The sequence below is a fragment of the Oryctolagus cuniculus genome, chromosome 7 (genome assembly GCF_964237555.1).
Source record: "Oryctolagus cuniculus chromosome 7, mOryCun1.1, whole genome shotgun sequence".
Classification (NCBI taxonomy): domain Eukaryota; kingdom Metazoa; phylum Chordata; class Mammalia; order Lagomorpha; family Leporidae; genus Oryctolagus; species Oryctolagus cuniculus.
In genome coordinates this window covers 105,248,473-105,265,868 of record NC_091438.1, presented here as the reverse complement: position 1 = coordinate 105,265,868, position 17,396 = coordinate 105,248,473, and the positions used below count along the sequence as shown (strand labels likewise).

Sequence of the window (17,396 nt, the reverse complement as noted above, 5' to 3'; positions counted from 1 at the left end):
TGCTGATTTAAGTGCAATCAGCTACCAAAGAGCAGTGCAGAAGGCCCATCACACCCACCAACTTAGAAATCTCATGCCAACAATCAGAGGTTGACATTTGGGTTTGTAGATCAGGCTCTTGTTTCATCAGGCATTCTCCACTGTTCAGGGCTTAGTCTTCAGAAAGCACAGAAACAAGATTTTTTTCTAACTAGACAGGGAAACACTGACAATAGTCATGCCTCTGTTACTGAAACTCCCCAGATATTAAAAGAAGGAAGAAGAGTTGGAAGAGAAAGGAAGGAAGAAATAAAAAAGGGTCACTGACTTGCTAAAGGAAAACCACATTTTGAAGATTAGACACCTGTAACTTTGATTAACCAAAGAAAATAAGATCTCTCCAGAGCAATTCAGTTCAATAAACATTTATTGAGCTACCTGCCCTGTGCCATTCACTGTACTGGAAGTAAGGGAGTAAGCGTGGCAGATGGGGTCCTTGTGCTCCTGGAGTTACTAACCCACAGAGTATGCCAGAGGAGAGAACTGTGGCTATCAATAACTATCAGTACATGTTTCCACCACCTCTTTACCCTAGACCGAATAATGTACTGATGGATCTACAACATGACAACTGTTCTAGTAACGGCTATATAGGAGGGGTCATCTTCTGATTTATATGCATCTGAAGAAAATAGCAGAAAAGAGGAAAATAATGAAAGTTTTCATTGCTTCCTGCATCTTATGAATTCTCCTAATTTGTTGTGCTTGCCTAACAACCAGATTTTAGTCCTTTCCCCAATATTTCTCATCTGTTTCCTAAAAGAAAATGTACCAGGTGCATTTGGAACACCACTGTGTGTGAGAGTTGGCAGTTTTGTAAGATGACGCAGTTAGAAGTGAGAGAGAGATGGTCTTCCAACATCAGAGATTGTGTGCTTTCAGAAAACAAGGATTTTATGTCTGCATCTCCAGTTTGTGTTCAGTTGTTTTTATATATACTCATAAATTATATCTATGAATACACTCACAAATATACAAGAAATATAAATTAAATCTTAAAATGAGATAAAATACACCTTTGGCTTAATTGATTTATTAACAAAATAAAAGCCTTTCTTCTTACTAAAAATTATTGAAATGGAATCTAATTGACAAATTATGCAAGCTGGTTATGAACATTTGGCTACCATAATCTTATTATCCTTGATATGAATCACTTGTCCCATGAAACTAATTAGAATCTGCTGCATTTTCATATTTTTTAACAAATGGTTGTAAAATGCACTGAATTGCTCAACTAAAAACTGAAACATGATAGTAAATTGTTCCCAAGGTCTTATTTTTTGTCACTGACAGACTTACATAATTTTTAGTAAAGGCACACAAATAATGACAACATTTTGAAATATTCATTTTCATAGCATGCTCTCATTCAGTGGTAAAATGACCTTGAATGTATTAAAACAAAAATCTATGGGTTATTTGGTTGTTTCAGAATAATCTCTTAGCTGACATACAACTCAGAACCATCTATCATTATGGAAAAGGTCAGCGAATTTATAAATTTTTATTTTATTTTAAAAACTCACTTTTAACCAAGACAACCCTTTTGACTGCTATAAACAATTTTCACTATGGAGTGCCATCTTGTGACTCTTAAAATTCTACAATTATAAAAGCTTTGTTTTTCATCAAAGCATTCATGGATATGGACAACTAAAACATGTAAACTGTAATATGTCTCAGTCCCATGAAAGTCATCTGTTACACGTCATTGTTTCTGAGACGTACACTTTCCCTATGCAACATCTAAACTGGGAGAGGAGTTAGGCCGTGCTGTGCAGTAGTCTCAAGGCAGTGTTCACCTGCGCATGCGTGTGCTCAGAAACCCAGCACCCAGAGGCAACGGGGGCGCCCTCGTGGGAAGGCTGCTCTCTCCCTGGGGATAATACACGGTGAAAATATCTGATCACTTTTGATTCCAGGTGTCAAGCAATCAGCTCCACTGTGGACACTCGCTGGGGGTCCTGTAGTTCAATTCTGTTCAGACACTGCTTACCTGAAGATGGTATTAGATCCTACATGTTGGGGACTCAATCCCTGAGATTGCCCACCCGTCCCGACTGCAGGTGCCAGTCACAATCCCCAGGTGGGGTTATCTGTGCTTCTGACCAATCTCCTATAAATCTGGGTTCCTCCAACCCACTCCTCGGGTTTGATTCACTTGCTCATGAGGCTCACGGAACTCAGGAAAAAAATGACCTCTGTTTACAGATTTGTCATAAAGGATGATACAAAGGATTCAGGTGAAGTGGGGATAGGGTGAGGTGTGGGAGAAGGGACATGGATCTGCCATGCCCTCTCTGGGTGTGACACCATTCAGGAGCCACCACGTGTTCAGCTACCTGGAAGCTCTCCCAGAGACTCCATTGAATAGGTGTGATAGCCAACAGATGAGGTGGGAAAAACCCAGCAAGGCCTGTCTGTCTCGGCTGTTTGTGCGCCCCCTTTGGACAGAATTTATTCCTCTAGGATGGGAGCAAGACGGCTGCTGAATTGTGGAAATTCTCATCACCTACCAGACAAGGTGGGTCAGAGAGTAGTGGGGAACACTAGGGTTTCTCTCACCCCCCCCCCCAGGGAAGAGAAATTCTAATTTCTATGGCCTGTCTTTGTATGTGTGTATGTGACAGGGGAGAGTTATGAACCAAGAACAGTGGATAAAAATCAAATGTATATACCAGGGGCCCACGCTGTGGCACAGCAGGTTAATGCCCTGACCTGAGGTGCTGGCATCCCATATGGGTGCCGGCTCTAGTCCCAGCTGCTCCTCTTCTGATCCAGCTCTCTGCTGTGGCCTGGGATAGCAGTAGAAGATGACCCAACTCCTTGGGCCCCTGCACCCATGTGGGAGATTTGGAAGAAGCTCCTGGCTCCTGGCTTCGCATCAGCGCAGCTCTGGCCATTGCAGCCATCTGGGGAGTGAACCAGTGGATGAAAGACCTCTTTCCCTGTCTCTACCTCTCTCTGTAACTCTGTCCTTCAAATAAATAAAATAAATCTTTAAAAAAAAGTATATACTGTAATATCATAAGGAGTCATATTGTTACTAATGATAATTTTAGTATGAAACTATCATATATAAAGGATATAGTAAATAAGTAGTTTGATGATGAAGCTTAAAACTATTACATATGCCTATAAATCATTGAAACAAATAATTATGTTTATGAGTGAAAGTAATCCAAGTTAGGTAAAGGAAAACTGTAAGATTTTTATTGGAGTTAGAAATATGAGTACTGATTTACAGAATGTCTCTCATTTCCATAAGCTATGTCTAGCTTTGTCCAAGGGAAAGACCAGCCCAGCAAGACCACAGCAAGACCAGCCCAGTAGCAATGAAGACCTCCGTTGCCAGACTGGGATCTTTAATGCCATTCCCCACCAAAAGGAAACAGCTCCTCTCAGAATGGCTGATTCTACATCTGGAGTAGAACTGAACCTAGAACACCTGGTTACACTAGAAAACAAGGAAGCCACCACATCCTGGGGTCATGTCAAAGGGTGACAACAAATTTAATGGGAAATTCAGTTGCCAAAGATGGCCCATTTTCAGTAATAATAAGAATGATTGCAAAAGGACGAGACACATAAAATGTGTTAAAATATATACATTCATAGTGGTACTTATGAAAATGGATCATCTCTAGAGGTTACAAAAGCATCAAATGTTTAAAAAAAACAAACAAACATGAACAGGAACAGGAACATGAACACGCACACGTTCCACATGAACACGTCTGAGGTGTATTTGCGCCCATTTATTTTGTTTCCTGTTTCTTTTTGGGTGTACTACTACTAATACTACTAATAATACCTGATGAAGATATGCCCAAAGTAAACCTTAAAAGCGTTTAGTTTCAAGAACTAGAACTGGAATCCAGCAGATTCTGAGCGGGTGAGGAAGCCTGTGTCATCGTTGCGGGGCACTTCTTTCCATTTCTTCCCGACACATGAGGCATGGGATGCCAGATTCCCTGAACGACAGCCATAAAGGGCAGTTTTCCTTCTTCTCCCACACCCCGCCGGTAACGCGGGACCCTCGAAGGCCGGGGTCTGGCCAGCTACGAGCGGGACCCGTCTGTCTTCCTCTTCCAACAGCAGATCCTGGTTCCGAGGGAGGCGAGGGGTCGTGCCCGGGGTCCACCCGGGAGCCCGCGGCGCTAGGGGGTGCTAAGAGCCGGGCCGCCGGACGCCGGAGGAAGCCAAGTGCCGGGTCGCGGGATTGGGGGCCGAAAGCCTAGCGCGGCCGCGCGCCTCCCCTCCGGTCGCCGTCGGCTCTGCAACTCAGTCGGCCGGCGCCCGGGCGTGGCGTGCAGGGTGAGAGGGGAACCTGAGGTGTGAAGACCCTGGTTCGCGCCCACACAGGACTGCCCGCTGCGGGCAGAAGCCACGCCCTCCACCCCCCCAGGCCCGCCGCCACCGCCGAGTGGAAACCACCGGCGCTGACCCGGCCCCGAGTCCCCGCGCACCCCGGCCGGGCCCCCAGAGCGCCTACTCCCGGGGCTGGCGGCGGACGCGGCGGGCGCGGGAGGCGGATCGGCGGGCGCCGGCACCGGCACCGGGCACCCGCGGTGAGTGAGACACGTGTGGCCCAGCGCGCCGGGGGCTGCCCGCGCGGTGAGTGACCGGCGGCTCCGGGACCCTGGGCCACGGGCCAAGCTGGGCCAAGGCTCGCGCTTTCCTGCCTCACTCTTCCCAGTGCTACCGAGGTTCGTTCACTTGAGGGTGCTCAGTTGGGGTCGTGGCCGGACGGTGTGGCGGGGCAGCTCAACCTGAGTCTCTGAGGTGTTCCCTGGGGCTGGGTGCAGAGCGGTGGGTGGGTGTCCCTGGAGACTGACCCTGAGTCCCTGGCTGGACAGTTGCTGGCGGGATGCTGGCAGGTGCAAGCCAACTGGCCAGCCTCAGTTTTCTCATCTGTGAAATGTCTTCTTCGTCTGCGAACGCTGAGGCCCGTCCTCTGTCTTCTGTTTTCTCGTGTGAGCGATTCTCTTCTGTGAAATGTGAGATCCTTCTCCCCTTGTTGGGGGCCACTAAGTATGAGTATTGTAAGCAGTTATGTGTCTGCACAGTTAGATCCAGGTCGTGCCCACAGTAATCCAAAAGCAGACAGACTTTCCCTGGTTTGCCTAAAGAACGGGCAAAATTAGTCTTCCTCCATTTTTTAAATTCCGGTTTGTTGTTTTGGTCTGCTGTGTTTGTGCCCTGTGTAGATGAAAATGTTTGTTGAGTGCCTACTGTGAACTTGGCTTTGGGGAATATATTTTCTCATATATAGTTCTTTAAGAAGTCAGTGAAAACTTGCACATTTCACACATGGTGTAACAGGTTACTGGCTACAAGCCCTGCTTTGCCCTGTTTGTAACGTTATATCCACTTCACCTGAGCAAACAAACATTAGCTTCTCATTCCTTCCAGCAGGTCACTTAAAGGACTTCAGTGTCTAAGAGCTGATCCCTTGCTCCCCATTTTAACGTGAAATCCGCAATTCATTACTATCCCTCTGTTGGGCACAGCAGGCTCCAAAAGGGGCTGCAGTACGCTCTTCTCCAAGTGTGGAGTTTCTTGAACATTGTAGAGGCTGGTAAATTTCCAAACAGAGATTTGACACTCTGACTCTTATTAGAATGGATGTCAGTGTGAAAAGTGTGTGTATGATTATTAAGCGAGAAGAATCTTCTTAGTAGCTATGATGCAGCATTTCTGAACTGTGGATTTATTTTTGTATGACTGCAAAAATGCTTTGTTCTCTAGCAACTTCGACATTTAAGTTTGTAGAACTAACCTGAAAAGAAAACCAAAAGGAGTCTTGTATAAATCTCTTTGCTCTTGGAAGTTTCTAGTGCCCTTTGCTAGTGGTACCAATTTAAAAACAAATACAAATGCAGTCAATACATTTGATGTACACTACCGTGGATATAAAAAGTCTAAGACCCCATTCCTATCCTCAAGAAGCCAAAATTGCTTGAAGAGTTAAGAATTATGAGAACACGTGGTGTGTTATAAATTGTAAGTGCCAAGGAGTCAGGAAGTGTGGGGTCTAGTTTTGTGTGTGTGTGTGTGTGTGTGTGTTTTAAAGATTTACTTGTTTATTTGAAAGGCAGAGTTACAGAGAGGCAGAGAAAGAGAGAGGTCTTCCATCTGCTGGTTCACGCCTCAGATGGCCACAATAGCTAGAGCTGTGCCAATCCAAAGCCAGAAGCCAGGAGCTTCCTCAGGGGTGCAGGGGCCCAAGGACCTGGACCATCTTCTACTGCTTTCCCAGACCACAGCAGAGAGCTGGATCAGAAGTGGAGCAGCCAGGACTCTAACTGGCACCCATTTGGGGATGCTGGCACTGGAGGTGGTAGCGTTTCCTCCTGTGCCACAGCGCCGGCCTCGTGGGATCTAGTTTTAATCAAATTAGTCTTTCAGTGGTGAGCCAGATGAATGAGCAGAGAGGCAAGGTCATCAAGCTTAATTCTGACAATGTTCTTGAAAAGTAAGTGCTTTTGTCCTTTTTCTTTAAATAATAACAACAGGAGACATTTACTGGGCTCTATATCCCAGACACTGTGGTAAGAGTTCCTCATTGAGCCCTCATATTTTTATTCGCATTTCACCAGATGAAGAAGGTGGGTGGTTAAGTGATTATCACAGACCCCGCAGCTAGACTGTCAGAGCTGTGACTTGGGTGTCCTAGCCCAGGTTACTGCTCATTGCGTTACTAGCTCAGTTGCTTAGGAGGCTCTTTCAGAAGCTTGGGCTGGGATGACGGGGTACCGGGTTCGGTTCACCTTTGGGTTGGCTACTCTGTGGCTTCTACCTGAGAGCAATGAGTAGTGCAAGCTTTTTAGCACAGAATTCAAAGAGACAGATGGAGAGGGAAAGCCTGTTAGATGGACAGAGCATCAAAAGCAGAGTTTTATTTCCCGGATGATCATGGAGTGAGCAAGGAAATGTGCAATGCAGTTCTAATCTACCTCTGGATTTAATTCTGGTCTTCTGTGTTGTCTTGGTCAACTTGAAGATTTCTCCACCTGTAGGTCAGAGAATACTTATTTAATATCTAATATCAATGTAATGGACCAGACATTAACAACTATCTTGTTTATTGTGGTAAATTGCTAGGAGAAAGCCTATCAAAGAAGGTTAAGATTAGAATCTTAATTAATGTCTGTTTCTCAATGGTGTATAAGAAAAGGTTACATTAAATAAAACATCAAGTAGAGATAATGAGATGTGGCAGACTTCCGCTGCACTCTTAGTTGAAATAAGAAACCTTGAGAAACAAGATCATTAGTTCTTTCTACCGCACCCTCCCTGCCCTGCCCAAATGTGCCTACAATAATCTTAAAATAATTGTGAAATGCCTGGAAAACTCTCAAAACAATGTAATTGTAATGTGTCTTAGTATTTTTAGTGCCTCATAGCTGTTTATGAACAGACCTGGGCTTGATGCTACAGGGTAAGGCGAACTAGCCAGGATGTCACGCTACATAACATCCAAAAGGACGACCCCATCCTGATGCCAGTGACCTCAAACAGAGACTTTAAGATGGGGGATATCAAAAGACCTTTCCAAGAAACTAACAGACAAAAGTTAGAGAAAGACACTGAATTATCTCCACAAATGTTGATTGCCATTTTTATAGCAAGGAAAAGAGGATTTGAAATATGAAGTTACTTGTCACGATGACAGAGTTATAAAGTCCTGCAGCCCCATCTACTACGTTCTTTCAGTACAGTTTCCTTCCCAATCAAGATTGCTTTATTTTATCTATAATTCTAGAAGGATGCAGAGAATAGGAGGGAGAAGGCTGGATTTTTAAAATGTTACTGAACAAGTGCAATGAACGTTGTAGGCTTGTGGGATCTAAAGCAAAAAAAGGCTTCCAGCAAATAATGTCAGTTGTTATTTTTGAAAATGCTTTGTTTTAAGATGCCATCCATGTCTTGTTTCTGTTTTCTTTCTTTTTCATTGTTGTGTTGGAGGGATGCTTGTTCAGTTTGTTATAGCACACCAAACAAATGATTCATGGGTTAGGATTGGGTAGGACTCTAATTTGTTTCAGATGTGATTTGTTTACACACAGCATTTCAGGAGCTTGTCTGTGATGTCAAGCATGACCATAGACGGAAATGGAAATACAGACAAATAGAATTGACAGGAGAATGTTCCACACAAACAGAGCAGAAGGGTAAAGGAAAATACGGTAAAGGAAATCTTTGTAAGGAAAATGATGAAGCGATCATAAAGAGGGAATGGAGAAAAGACAGTGAAATGTGTTTAGGGGAAGAAAAGACTAGACGTTTAAGAAGTCTCCTGAATTCCAGAAACAAAATAGTTCTTGTACTTAAAGTAAAACTAAAGATCCTCAGGACTACGTGCACTTCCTGGCAGGCTGAGAGAAAACTCAACAGGTCTCAGCAGCCGCCTAAGAAAGGAAACAGACGTGTCAAATTAGCTCAGGTAAATGGCATTTGGAGTCTTGGGTTGAAAGAAGTATAGGGGGTTGAACTGGTGTCACTCCCCCCCTTCACCCCATTTAACATGGCATTCCAAAGGGGCTGGTGTGCTGGCGGGGACCCGACCTGTGAACTCCGTCCATGTTACACTGTTTGTTAGATTTTTCATCAAGTGGTGGATTTGGAAGGAAAAGGGGGTAATGTCGGGAGACTGTCTTTCTCATGACACAGTTTCTGAAAGGCTATGGAGAACAAAAGGCTGGCTCCAGTAACTAAGCTGCAAGTTAGTCACTTGCTAGATTTGATTTCATTTTTCCATACCCATGGAAATATGTGGAATAGATGATGAGGGTGGCTGTGTTTTCTATGTGCACTGGGTTTTGTTATTTCATCCTCTTTTGAGGGCGGCAGATATCAGAAGTAATGGTTCAACCTTCTTGAGATTAAAGCATTGTACACAGTAGGTGCTTTATTACATGGGTATCATAAATGTGTGTGGTACTATGCCTGGAACATAATAAAATATCAGCAAACTGTAGCATTAGTATTAGTGGTAGTGGTGCCATGGCTGAGAAAGAACTTCTAAGATCAATCCCATTCACAATAGCTACAAAAACAATCAAATACCTTGGAATAAACTTAACCAAGGATGTCAAAGATCTCTACAGTGAGAATTAAAAAACCTAAAGAAATAGAAGAGGATACCAAAAAATGGAAAAATCTTCCATGTTCATGGATTGGAAGAATCAATATCATCAAAATGTCCATTCTCCCAAAAACAATTTATAGATTCAATGTGATACCAATCAAAATACCAAAATATTCTCAGATCTGGAAAAAATGATGCTGAAATTCATAAGGAGGCACAGGAGACCACAAATAGCTAAAGCAATCTTGTATTAGTGACAGTGGTAAAATTAGCATTATTTTTAGTATGGCACTGCTGTTGTTGCTACTAATAAGAAGCAGTGTCATATTCTAGAAATAATGTTGGATTAGAAATAAAGAGACCTGTTGGGTTCTGGTATGGATCCTGCTATTAAGCGAATTTGGGCAAGCTTCCTCTTTTCTGAAAGTCTCTCAGTTATCCATCTTAAAAAAAAAAAAAGATTTATTTATTTTGTTGAGAGGCAGAGTTACAGAGAGAGAGAGAGAGAGAATCTTCCATCCACTGGTTCACTCCCCAAATGGCCACAATGGCTAGAGCTGGGCTGATGGCTGATCTGAAGCCAGGAGGCAGGAGCTTCCTCCAGGTTTCCCACATGGGTCCAGGGACCCAAGCACTTTGGCCATCTTCTATTGCTTTCCCAGGTGCTTTAGCAAGGAGCTGGATTGGAAGTGAAGCAGCTGGAACCGAGACCCATGTAGATTGCTGGCACCACAGGCAGAGGCTTAACCTACTACCCCATGGCGCCAGCCCATCAGTTATCCATCTTTAAAATGGAGAAGGTGGAATAGATGACCTCCAAAGTATTGTCTTTATACAGATCTACAAAGTAGAACAAGTCTGTGAGTAACTTTGCAAGCAGAAGGGAAAAATTGTATACCCTGCCTTCTTGAATCAACTGGTAATTAACAGCATGCATTGTAAGACAACCAGCCTCGCTGCGCGTTCAGAACATCATTTGGTTCTGTGGTAGCCCAGACTGAAATGTCAGCTATTGGGACCTAGGAGTTACTAGCTAGTCTTTTTTACCTAATTTAACAAAACATGCAATTCTAGGATATGGAAAGTCATAAGTGATTGAGAAAAGAAATGTAAAGCACAGCTCAAAAGGGAAAATGGGAACTAGCCTCAGGGGAGAGCCTACTTTGTGCTAGGTATTTGCATGGGTGCCTGCCGCTATCATTTTCATCTTCAGCATGACTTTGTCTAAGTAGATATAACTGTACCTGTTGAAAGGGTGAGGAGAGGGTGCTCTTGCAATAAGTAGCGTACAGTGATTTCCTGGCCTTCTTCTTTTTCACAATACCACACCGTCCCTTGAACGTAATATGGTTCTACAGAAGAAAAATTAGGTGGAGGTACAAAGTGTTCCTGCCTGCATGAAGTTACCACCTATGGAAGCAAACAGAGCCGGTCTTTTATGTTTTCCTGTCCTAGTCAACAATTTTAGAAGGAGCTGCATACTCGGAGCTTCTCTCTGGAGCAATGGGGAGAGACTGGCAAGGAGTAACTGCTGCCCCGCCTTGCTGTGAGCTGCTGAATTTCTGCCTTGTTTCAGATCCCCCTCTCACCAGTATGAGCCGTTGTTTTAGGTCTGGAAACTGTCACCACTTGAGTCATGAGTCAATGACATAACATACCCTTTGATTTTCTGATTCAAGATTCAAGAGAGGGTTGTAGTTTTGCTATCGACCCTCTAGGCAGACCTTAGGAGACATGTTTACAGTTGATAGGAGGTTTCATTTTATTGGAAGAGACCTCATTTACTTGAAGGTCTTTGGGGATTCTGAGCGTCTCATAAATGGAGTAGCTGTTTTTACTAGGTATCATAGAAAATTACTAAGTTTGTTTTTGGATCCATGCATTATATAAGTGTATCATCTATATTACTGCATAATACATATATTTATATTATATACTCATAGATATTACCCTATTTAATATATAGGCTATATAACAACATACATATATATCATATCTGTATATAAGTCCACTTTTGAAATTTTCAGAATAACCCTTGGAATATTTTTCTACAGGAGTACTTCAGAAAGCTCATGGAAGATGAAATTAAATTTTATTTTGGTGCAAGAATTTTTTGAAATACATGCATATGAGAAGTCTTCAAAAATTAATGGAGTATATGAAAAAAACTATGCATAGATTTCAAGGGATTTTTTAAAAAAATATTTATTTATATGAAAGGCAGAGTGACAGAGTGAGAGGGAGAGATAGAGAGATTTTCCTTCAGTCTGCTAGTTCACTCCCCAGATGGCCTTAACAGCCAGGCATGTGCCAGACTGAAGTCAGGAACCAGAAATTTCCATCCTAGTCTCCCATATCAGTAGAGGCCCAAGTACTTGGACCCTATACTGTTACTTTCCCAGTTGCATTAGCAGGAAGCTGGATTGGAAGCCAAGTAGCTGGGACTTGAACCAACATTCCAATATGAAATATTGGTGTTGCAAGTGGCAGCTTAACCCACTGTGCCACAGTACTGGCCGCAGATTTCAAGTTTTGTACTATATCTCTTTTTTATTTTAATTAATAAGAATTAATAAGCCGGCGCCGCGGCTCACTAGGCTAATCCTCCGTCTAGCGGCGCCGGCACACAGGGTTCTAGTCCCGGTCGGGGTGCCGGATTCTGTCCCGGTTGCCCCTCTTCCAGGCCAGCCCTCTGCTGTGGCCAGGGAGTGCAGTGGAGGATGGCCCAGGTGCTTGGGCCCTGCACCCCATGGGAGACCAGGAAGAAGCACCTGGCTCCTGGCTCCTGCCATCGGATCAGCGCGGTGCGCCGGCCGCAGCGCGCTGGCCGCGGCGACCATTAGAGGGTGAACCAACGGCAAAGGAAGACCTTTCTCTCTGTCTCTCTCTCTCTCACTGTCCACTCTGCCTGTCAAAAAAAAAATTAATAGACATATAAAATTGTTCATATTTATAAGGTACCATATGATGTTTCAATACATGAGTATATTGTATAATGTCCAATCATTGTCACTCAAACATTTAACATTTCTTTATGGGGAAAACATCCAAAATCCTATTTTCTAGTTTTGTTCTTTTTATTTTTTTATTTTTTTAAAGATTTATTTTATTTATTTGAAAGACAGAGTTACAGAGAGAGGTAGAGAAAGAGAGAGAGGTGCAGGGGCCCAAGGACTTGTGCCATCTTCTGCTGCCTTCCCAGGTCATAGCAGAGAGCTGGATTGGAAGAGGAGCAGCGGGGACTAGAACTAGTACCCATAAGGGATGCTGGCATTGCAGGCCAGGGCTTTTAGCCACTGCGCTACAGCGCCAGCCCCCAGTTTTATTCTTTTTTATAAAGAAATATACAGTACATTAGCATTATCTATAGTCACCTTACTATGTAGTAGAACCCCAGATTTGTACTACTATCCAGCTAGAACTTACTGTCAACCACCTGTCCCTATGCTGACCTCCCTATCGTCCAGTAACCCATTATACATTTAGCTTCCAAGAGATTGCCTTTGGTTTAGGCTCATATTTGAGTGCGGTTCTTGTCTTTCCATGCCTGGCTTATTTCACTTAACGTAATGGTCTCCAGTGCCATTCATGTTACTGCACATGACAAGATTTCATCCTTCTTATGGCTGAGTAGTATTGCATTGTACTATACTTTCATCCATTCACCGGTTAGTGGACAATTAGATTGTCTCCATTCCTGAGCTGTTGTGAATAGTGCTTCAATAAATATATAAGTGCACATATCTCTTCCACAGATTAATTTCATTTGCCTTGGATATATACCCAGTAGGGAGATTGCTGGATCACATGGTAGTTTTCTTTACGAATGTCCATACTGTTTTCCACAACCGTTGTATTAATTTACATTCCTACCAACAGCATGCAGGTAATCAAGTAAAGAAATGAGGCCGTTACAGATTGCTCCATGAAGACAATAAGTAAGATGATGAGTAGAAAGCAGTGGGGGAAGACTTTCTCAGGGAAAGTCTGGGAGAGATGGGGATAGGCGGCCAGCGAAGGACTCTCTGAGGGAGTAACATGATCCCAGACCTGAAGGGTAGAAGTCAGCCACACCAAGAAGCCAAGGAGGAAGATTGTAGCAGAGGACTTGGGCAGCACAAAATCCTCCAGGCAGCAAAGAGCATGTGTTAAGGAACAGTCTGGGCCGGCGCCATGGCTCACTAGGCTAATCCTCCACCTGCAGCGCCGGCACCCCAGGTTCTAGTCCCAGTTGCTCCTCTTTCAGTCCAGCTCTCTGCTGTGGCCCAGGAAGGCAGTGGAGGATGGCCCAAGTGCTTGGGCCCTGCACCCGCATGGGAGACCAGGAGAAACACCTGGATCCTGGCTTCGGATGGGTGCAGTGTGCCGGCCGTCACAACCATTTGGGGGGTGAACCAACGGAAGGAGGACCTTTCTCTCTGTCTCTCCCTCTCTCACTGTCTAACTCTGCATGTTCAGAAAAAAAAAAAAAGGAACAGTCTGAAGGTCAGTGTGAAGGGAACAGAGGGAGCCAGGCAAGGAAACAGAGAAAATGATAGTGGCAAGATGAGAAGTGAGGCTCTGCAGTGACCCAGAGGTCGTATGTGGCGAGGACTTTTATTCCAACAGCGATGGGCACCTGTGTGGCGTGGAGTGGGAAACCTGATATTTGTTTTTAAAAGGTTGTAGCGTTCTTGAAAATAGTTTTTGAAAGGGAAAGGATTCATAGAAGAGACATGTTAGAGGGCTACTGCCATCTACAGAAGAGATGATTGTCACCTGGACAAGGGTGAGGGCAGTAGAAATGGAGAGAAGTGGATTGGCCTGTGATCTGTTTGGAGGTGAAGTTGACAAGTAGTATTTAGTTGTAAGAGATGAGAAAGAGGATGGACTCCAGGATGACTTCAAGGTTGTTAGCAACTTAGAGTTCTGAGACCCTTGTTCACTGATGGAGAAAAGGCTGAGGGAGTAACCTGTCTGGCGAAGGGGGAGAGAGGGTGCCAAGAGGCTGAATGCAGCATGTTAATGCTGAGAAGTTGGTTAGACATCTGAGAGGCACCACAGGCAAACAGACGTGACAGACCAAAGCTCAGGGAACTGTCTTATTTGAAGATCTACAGCTGAGACTCTTCAGATTACCGATAACATCCAGAGCCAAGGCACCAGAAGAGATGTCCTCCAGAGAAAGTGGAACTAGAAAAATAAAATAATGTCTGGAATGTGTGAAGTTCTCCAGTAGTTAAAGAGCCGCCAGCAAAGACTTTTGAGAAGATGCCAGGATATTTGGGTCTTCCCTGAGTGACAACTAGTCTAGCAGTAGAAAAGTCAAACGGGCACTTATGTAGAGTCCCACCTGGACAGGCCTGCTGTGACTGTAGCACTGAGCAAGCATTGTACCTGGCCCATGAAAGGTAGCCATCAATATTGAATGAATGAGTACAAATTTTGGAGGCTGCCAATATGTCCTGACACATTTCTAGGTATGGGGATTAAAAAATGAATGTCTGTTTCAGCTTCTTTCCAGTGGTCTAACATCACAGAACTTTTCAGGCTACTTTCTGAATGTTTAGCCCACCTTTAACAGGATTTAGAGAATTTGCTAAGTGACTAGTAGATCTATTCCTTATATTTGAATGTGGAACAGATCAGAAATCACCAGTTTGCATTTTCAAGACTCATTGCTCAATAAAATAAATAATTAATAAACAAAAAGTAAAACTGAGCTTCTCTAGAAAATCCAGACCGCCCCCTTAGATCTCTTAGAATTCCTTTCTTATTCCAAAATAGATCACTCGGTACTAAGTTCCAAGAGATTTATGAGCCTCTTGTTTTTGTTTTGGAGTTTGTCTGTTTGAAAGACAGTCACCGAGAGAGAGGGAGAGACAGAGAAAGAGTGAGAGAGAGAGCAATCTTCCATCCACCTGCTGGTTCATTTCCTAAATGGCCACAACAGCCAGGACTGGGCCAGGCTGAAGCAAGGAGCCTGAAACTCCATCTGGGGTCTCTCACATGGGTGACAGGGGCCCTTGGCCGTCTTCCGCTGATTTCCCAGAAGCATTAGCAGGGAGCTAGATCAGAAGTAGAGCAGATAGACTCAAACTGGTGCTCATATGGGATGCATACATCGCAGGCAGTGGCTTAACCTGTAGCACCACAATGAGCCAATCTTTAATCTACTGTTTTCCAGAATCCCATGACCAGAACAGAAATTCTCAAACTACTCTGTTTGACTATGGTGATGCAGCCCTGTTTGGAAGGAAAAAAAAAAAATGTGTAGGACTGAGGACTGAGGCTTAGGCAAGTTAAGTGACTTGTTTATGGTCTCAAAATATTTAAATCCTGTCGCTATGGTCTGAATGTTTATATTCTCCCAAATTAATACGTCGAAATTGTAACCCCCAAGGTGATGGATGGTGTTAGGAGGAAGGTCCTTCGGCAGCTAATTAAATCACTGGTGGAGCCCTCATGAGTGAGATTAGTGTCCTCACAAAAGAGACCGCAGACAGGTGCCTTGCCTCTTCTATCACATGAAGACATAGCTAGAAGGCACTATCTATCAACCAGAGGGTGGCTTCTCCCCAGACACTGAATCTGCTAGCACCTCCATCTCAGACTCTCTAAGCCTCCAGACCTGGGAAAAATGGTTTTGTTCTTTATAAGCTACTCAGTCTATGGCATTTTGTCATAGCAACCCAAATAGACAAAGACACCAAGCTCTTTGTCCAATCCTGTGCTGACCCAAACAGCCCTCATTGAGATGGGGATTGGGAGATAGCTAAGAATCTTAATTTATTAGGTTTTTTTTTTTTTTTTTTGGACAGGCAGAGTTAGAGAGAGAGAGACAGAGAGGACAGAGAGAAAGGTCTTCCTTCTGTTGGTTCACTCCCCAAATGGCCACCACAGCTGGTGCTGTGCCGATCCGAAGCCAGGAGCCAGGTGCTTCCTCCTGGTCTCCCATGTGGGTGCAGGACCCAAGGACTTGGGCCATCCTCCACTGCCTTCCCGGGCCACAGCAGAGAGCTGGACTGGAAGAGGAGCAACTGGGGACAGAACCTGGCGCCCCAACGGGACTAGAATCCGGGGTGCCGGCACCGCAGGCGGAAGATTAGCCTACTGAACCGCGGCGCCAGCCAATTTATTAATTTTAAAGGTATACTTCACTTTTAAAAGCAGCAAACAAAATCTTAGTAATATGGAGAAAAATAAAAGTGGCACTTCAGCCTTTTCTGAATGATTTTTGTTCTAACATTTTCTGAATGTGTTTAACATGCATGAATTTGTCTTCTTGTTTTACAAGGAAGAATACACAATTATATTCCAGAGTAGACTGTTCATGGCCATTAGAAGATGCTCATTGGTACTTGTTTTTATAACCTTGTGGCTGTCAACTAAAGCAAAAATAGGTAAGATGTTTCTGTAAGATAATCTGCAAAAAGATTTGTGGTTTAAATTCTCAATTACAGATGAACTGTGCATTTGTGACAACTGTTAATAATAGTTGGGCTTTTGTAGTCAATCTGTTATATTTAAGTGGAAAAGTTCAGTTCTATGTATGCAATTATTATATATTTTATTTAATTTATATTAATGATTAATGTAAGAGTTCAATCATATCATTTTCCTTTAAGAAAGTGGCTGGGCAGCCCAGCCAGGCATCATAATTGCATACTTTACCTTAAGGTGCATTTTAACAAAGGGATATGCATGGATGGATTCTTCCTCTTTGATTTTTTGTTGAGAGCTTGTTTTGGTCTTTCTGTTCCATTAGAATCAAAGAAGATCAAAGAAGCAGAGACCAAATATATAAGTCCTTGAAAGAGAGGAAAATTTATTTTAGTTCTGAAAATAAAAATGAGAGATTTTATTTAAAATGATTTTTTAGTGTTTCCTTTGTTTGATTTAAATAGCTTCTTTACTGATTTGTTTTTAGGGTAGTTGAGCTAAACAATGTTGCAATTACCCAAAAGAGATTTTCAATGGATTTTTTATACTACATCTGAAAATTCAAAGTGAAATCTGTAATTTTGAAGTTCTTTTATTTTTGGTTGCTGAGTACTAATAAATCTTAATTTCTGAATAGTTTTCACATTATTAATAAAAAGGCTGCTGGACCTCCCTTTTAAATAAGAATTTAATGTGGCAGCTAAAATATAGTAAATAGTAAGGAAAATTCTTTTAAAAGGATGCATTCATGTACTTTCATATTAGCCATGAGGGGTAATGGTTTGTCTAGCCCATTAAGACTTTGAAAGAATAATGAAATATGGCATAGGTAGACCAA

General features: G+C 43.2%; 1 protein-coding gene across 7 annotated transcripts in view; it reads left to right on the top strand.

Annotated features, from left to right (window-relative positions):
• Positions 1–3,814: 3,814 nt before the first annotated feature.
• Positions 3,815–17,396, top strand: part of IL12RB2 (interleukin 12 receptor subunit beta 2) — a 96,791-nt gene continuing 83,209 nt past the window's right edge. The window contains exons 1-2 of one of the 7 annotated variants that reach the window (XM_070078291.1): positions 3,815–3,937; positions 16,413–16,518. In XM_070078291.1, the coding sequence (XP_069934392.1) occupies positions 16,449–16,518 (70 nt within the window). In that variant the 5' untranslated portion in view covers positions 3,815–3,937; positions 16,413–16,448. Of the gene's footprint in view, positions 3,938–4,005; positions 4,752–16,412; positions 16,519–17,396 lie in introns of those variants that run through there. The other 6 variants (XM_070078293.1, XM_070078290.1, XM_051856367.2 and 3 more) reach the window with 6 other exon arrangements.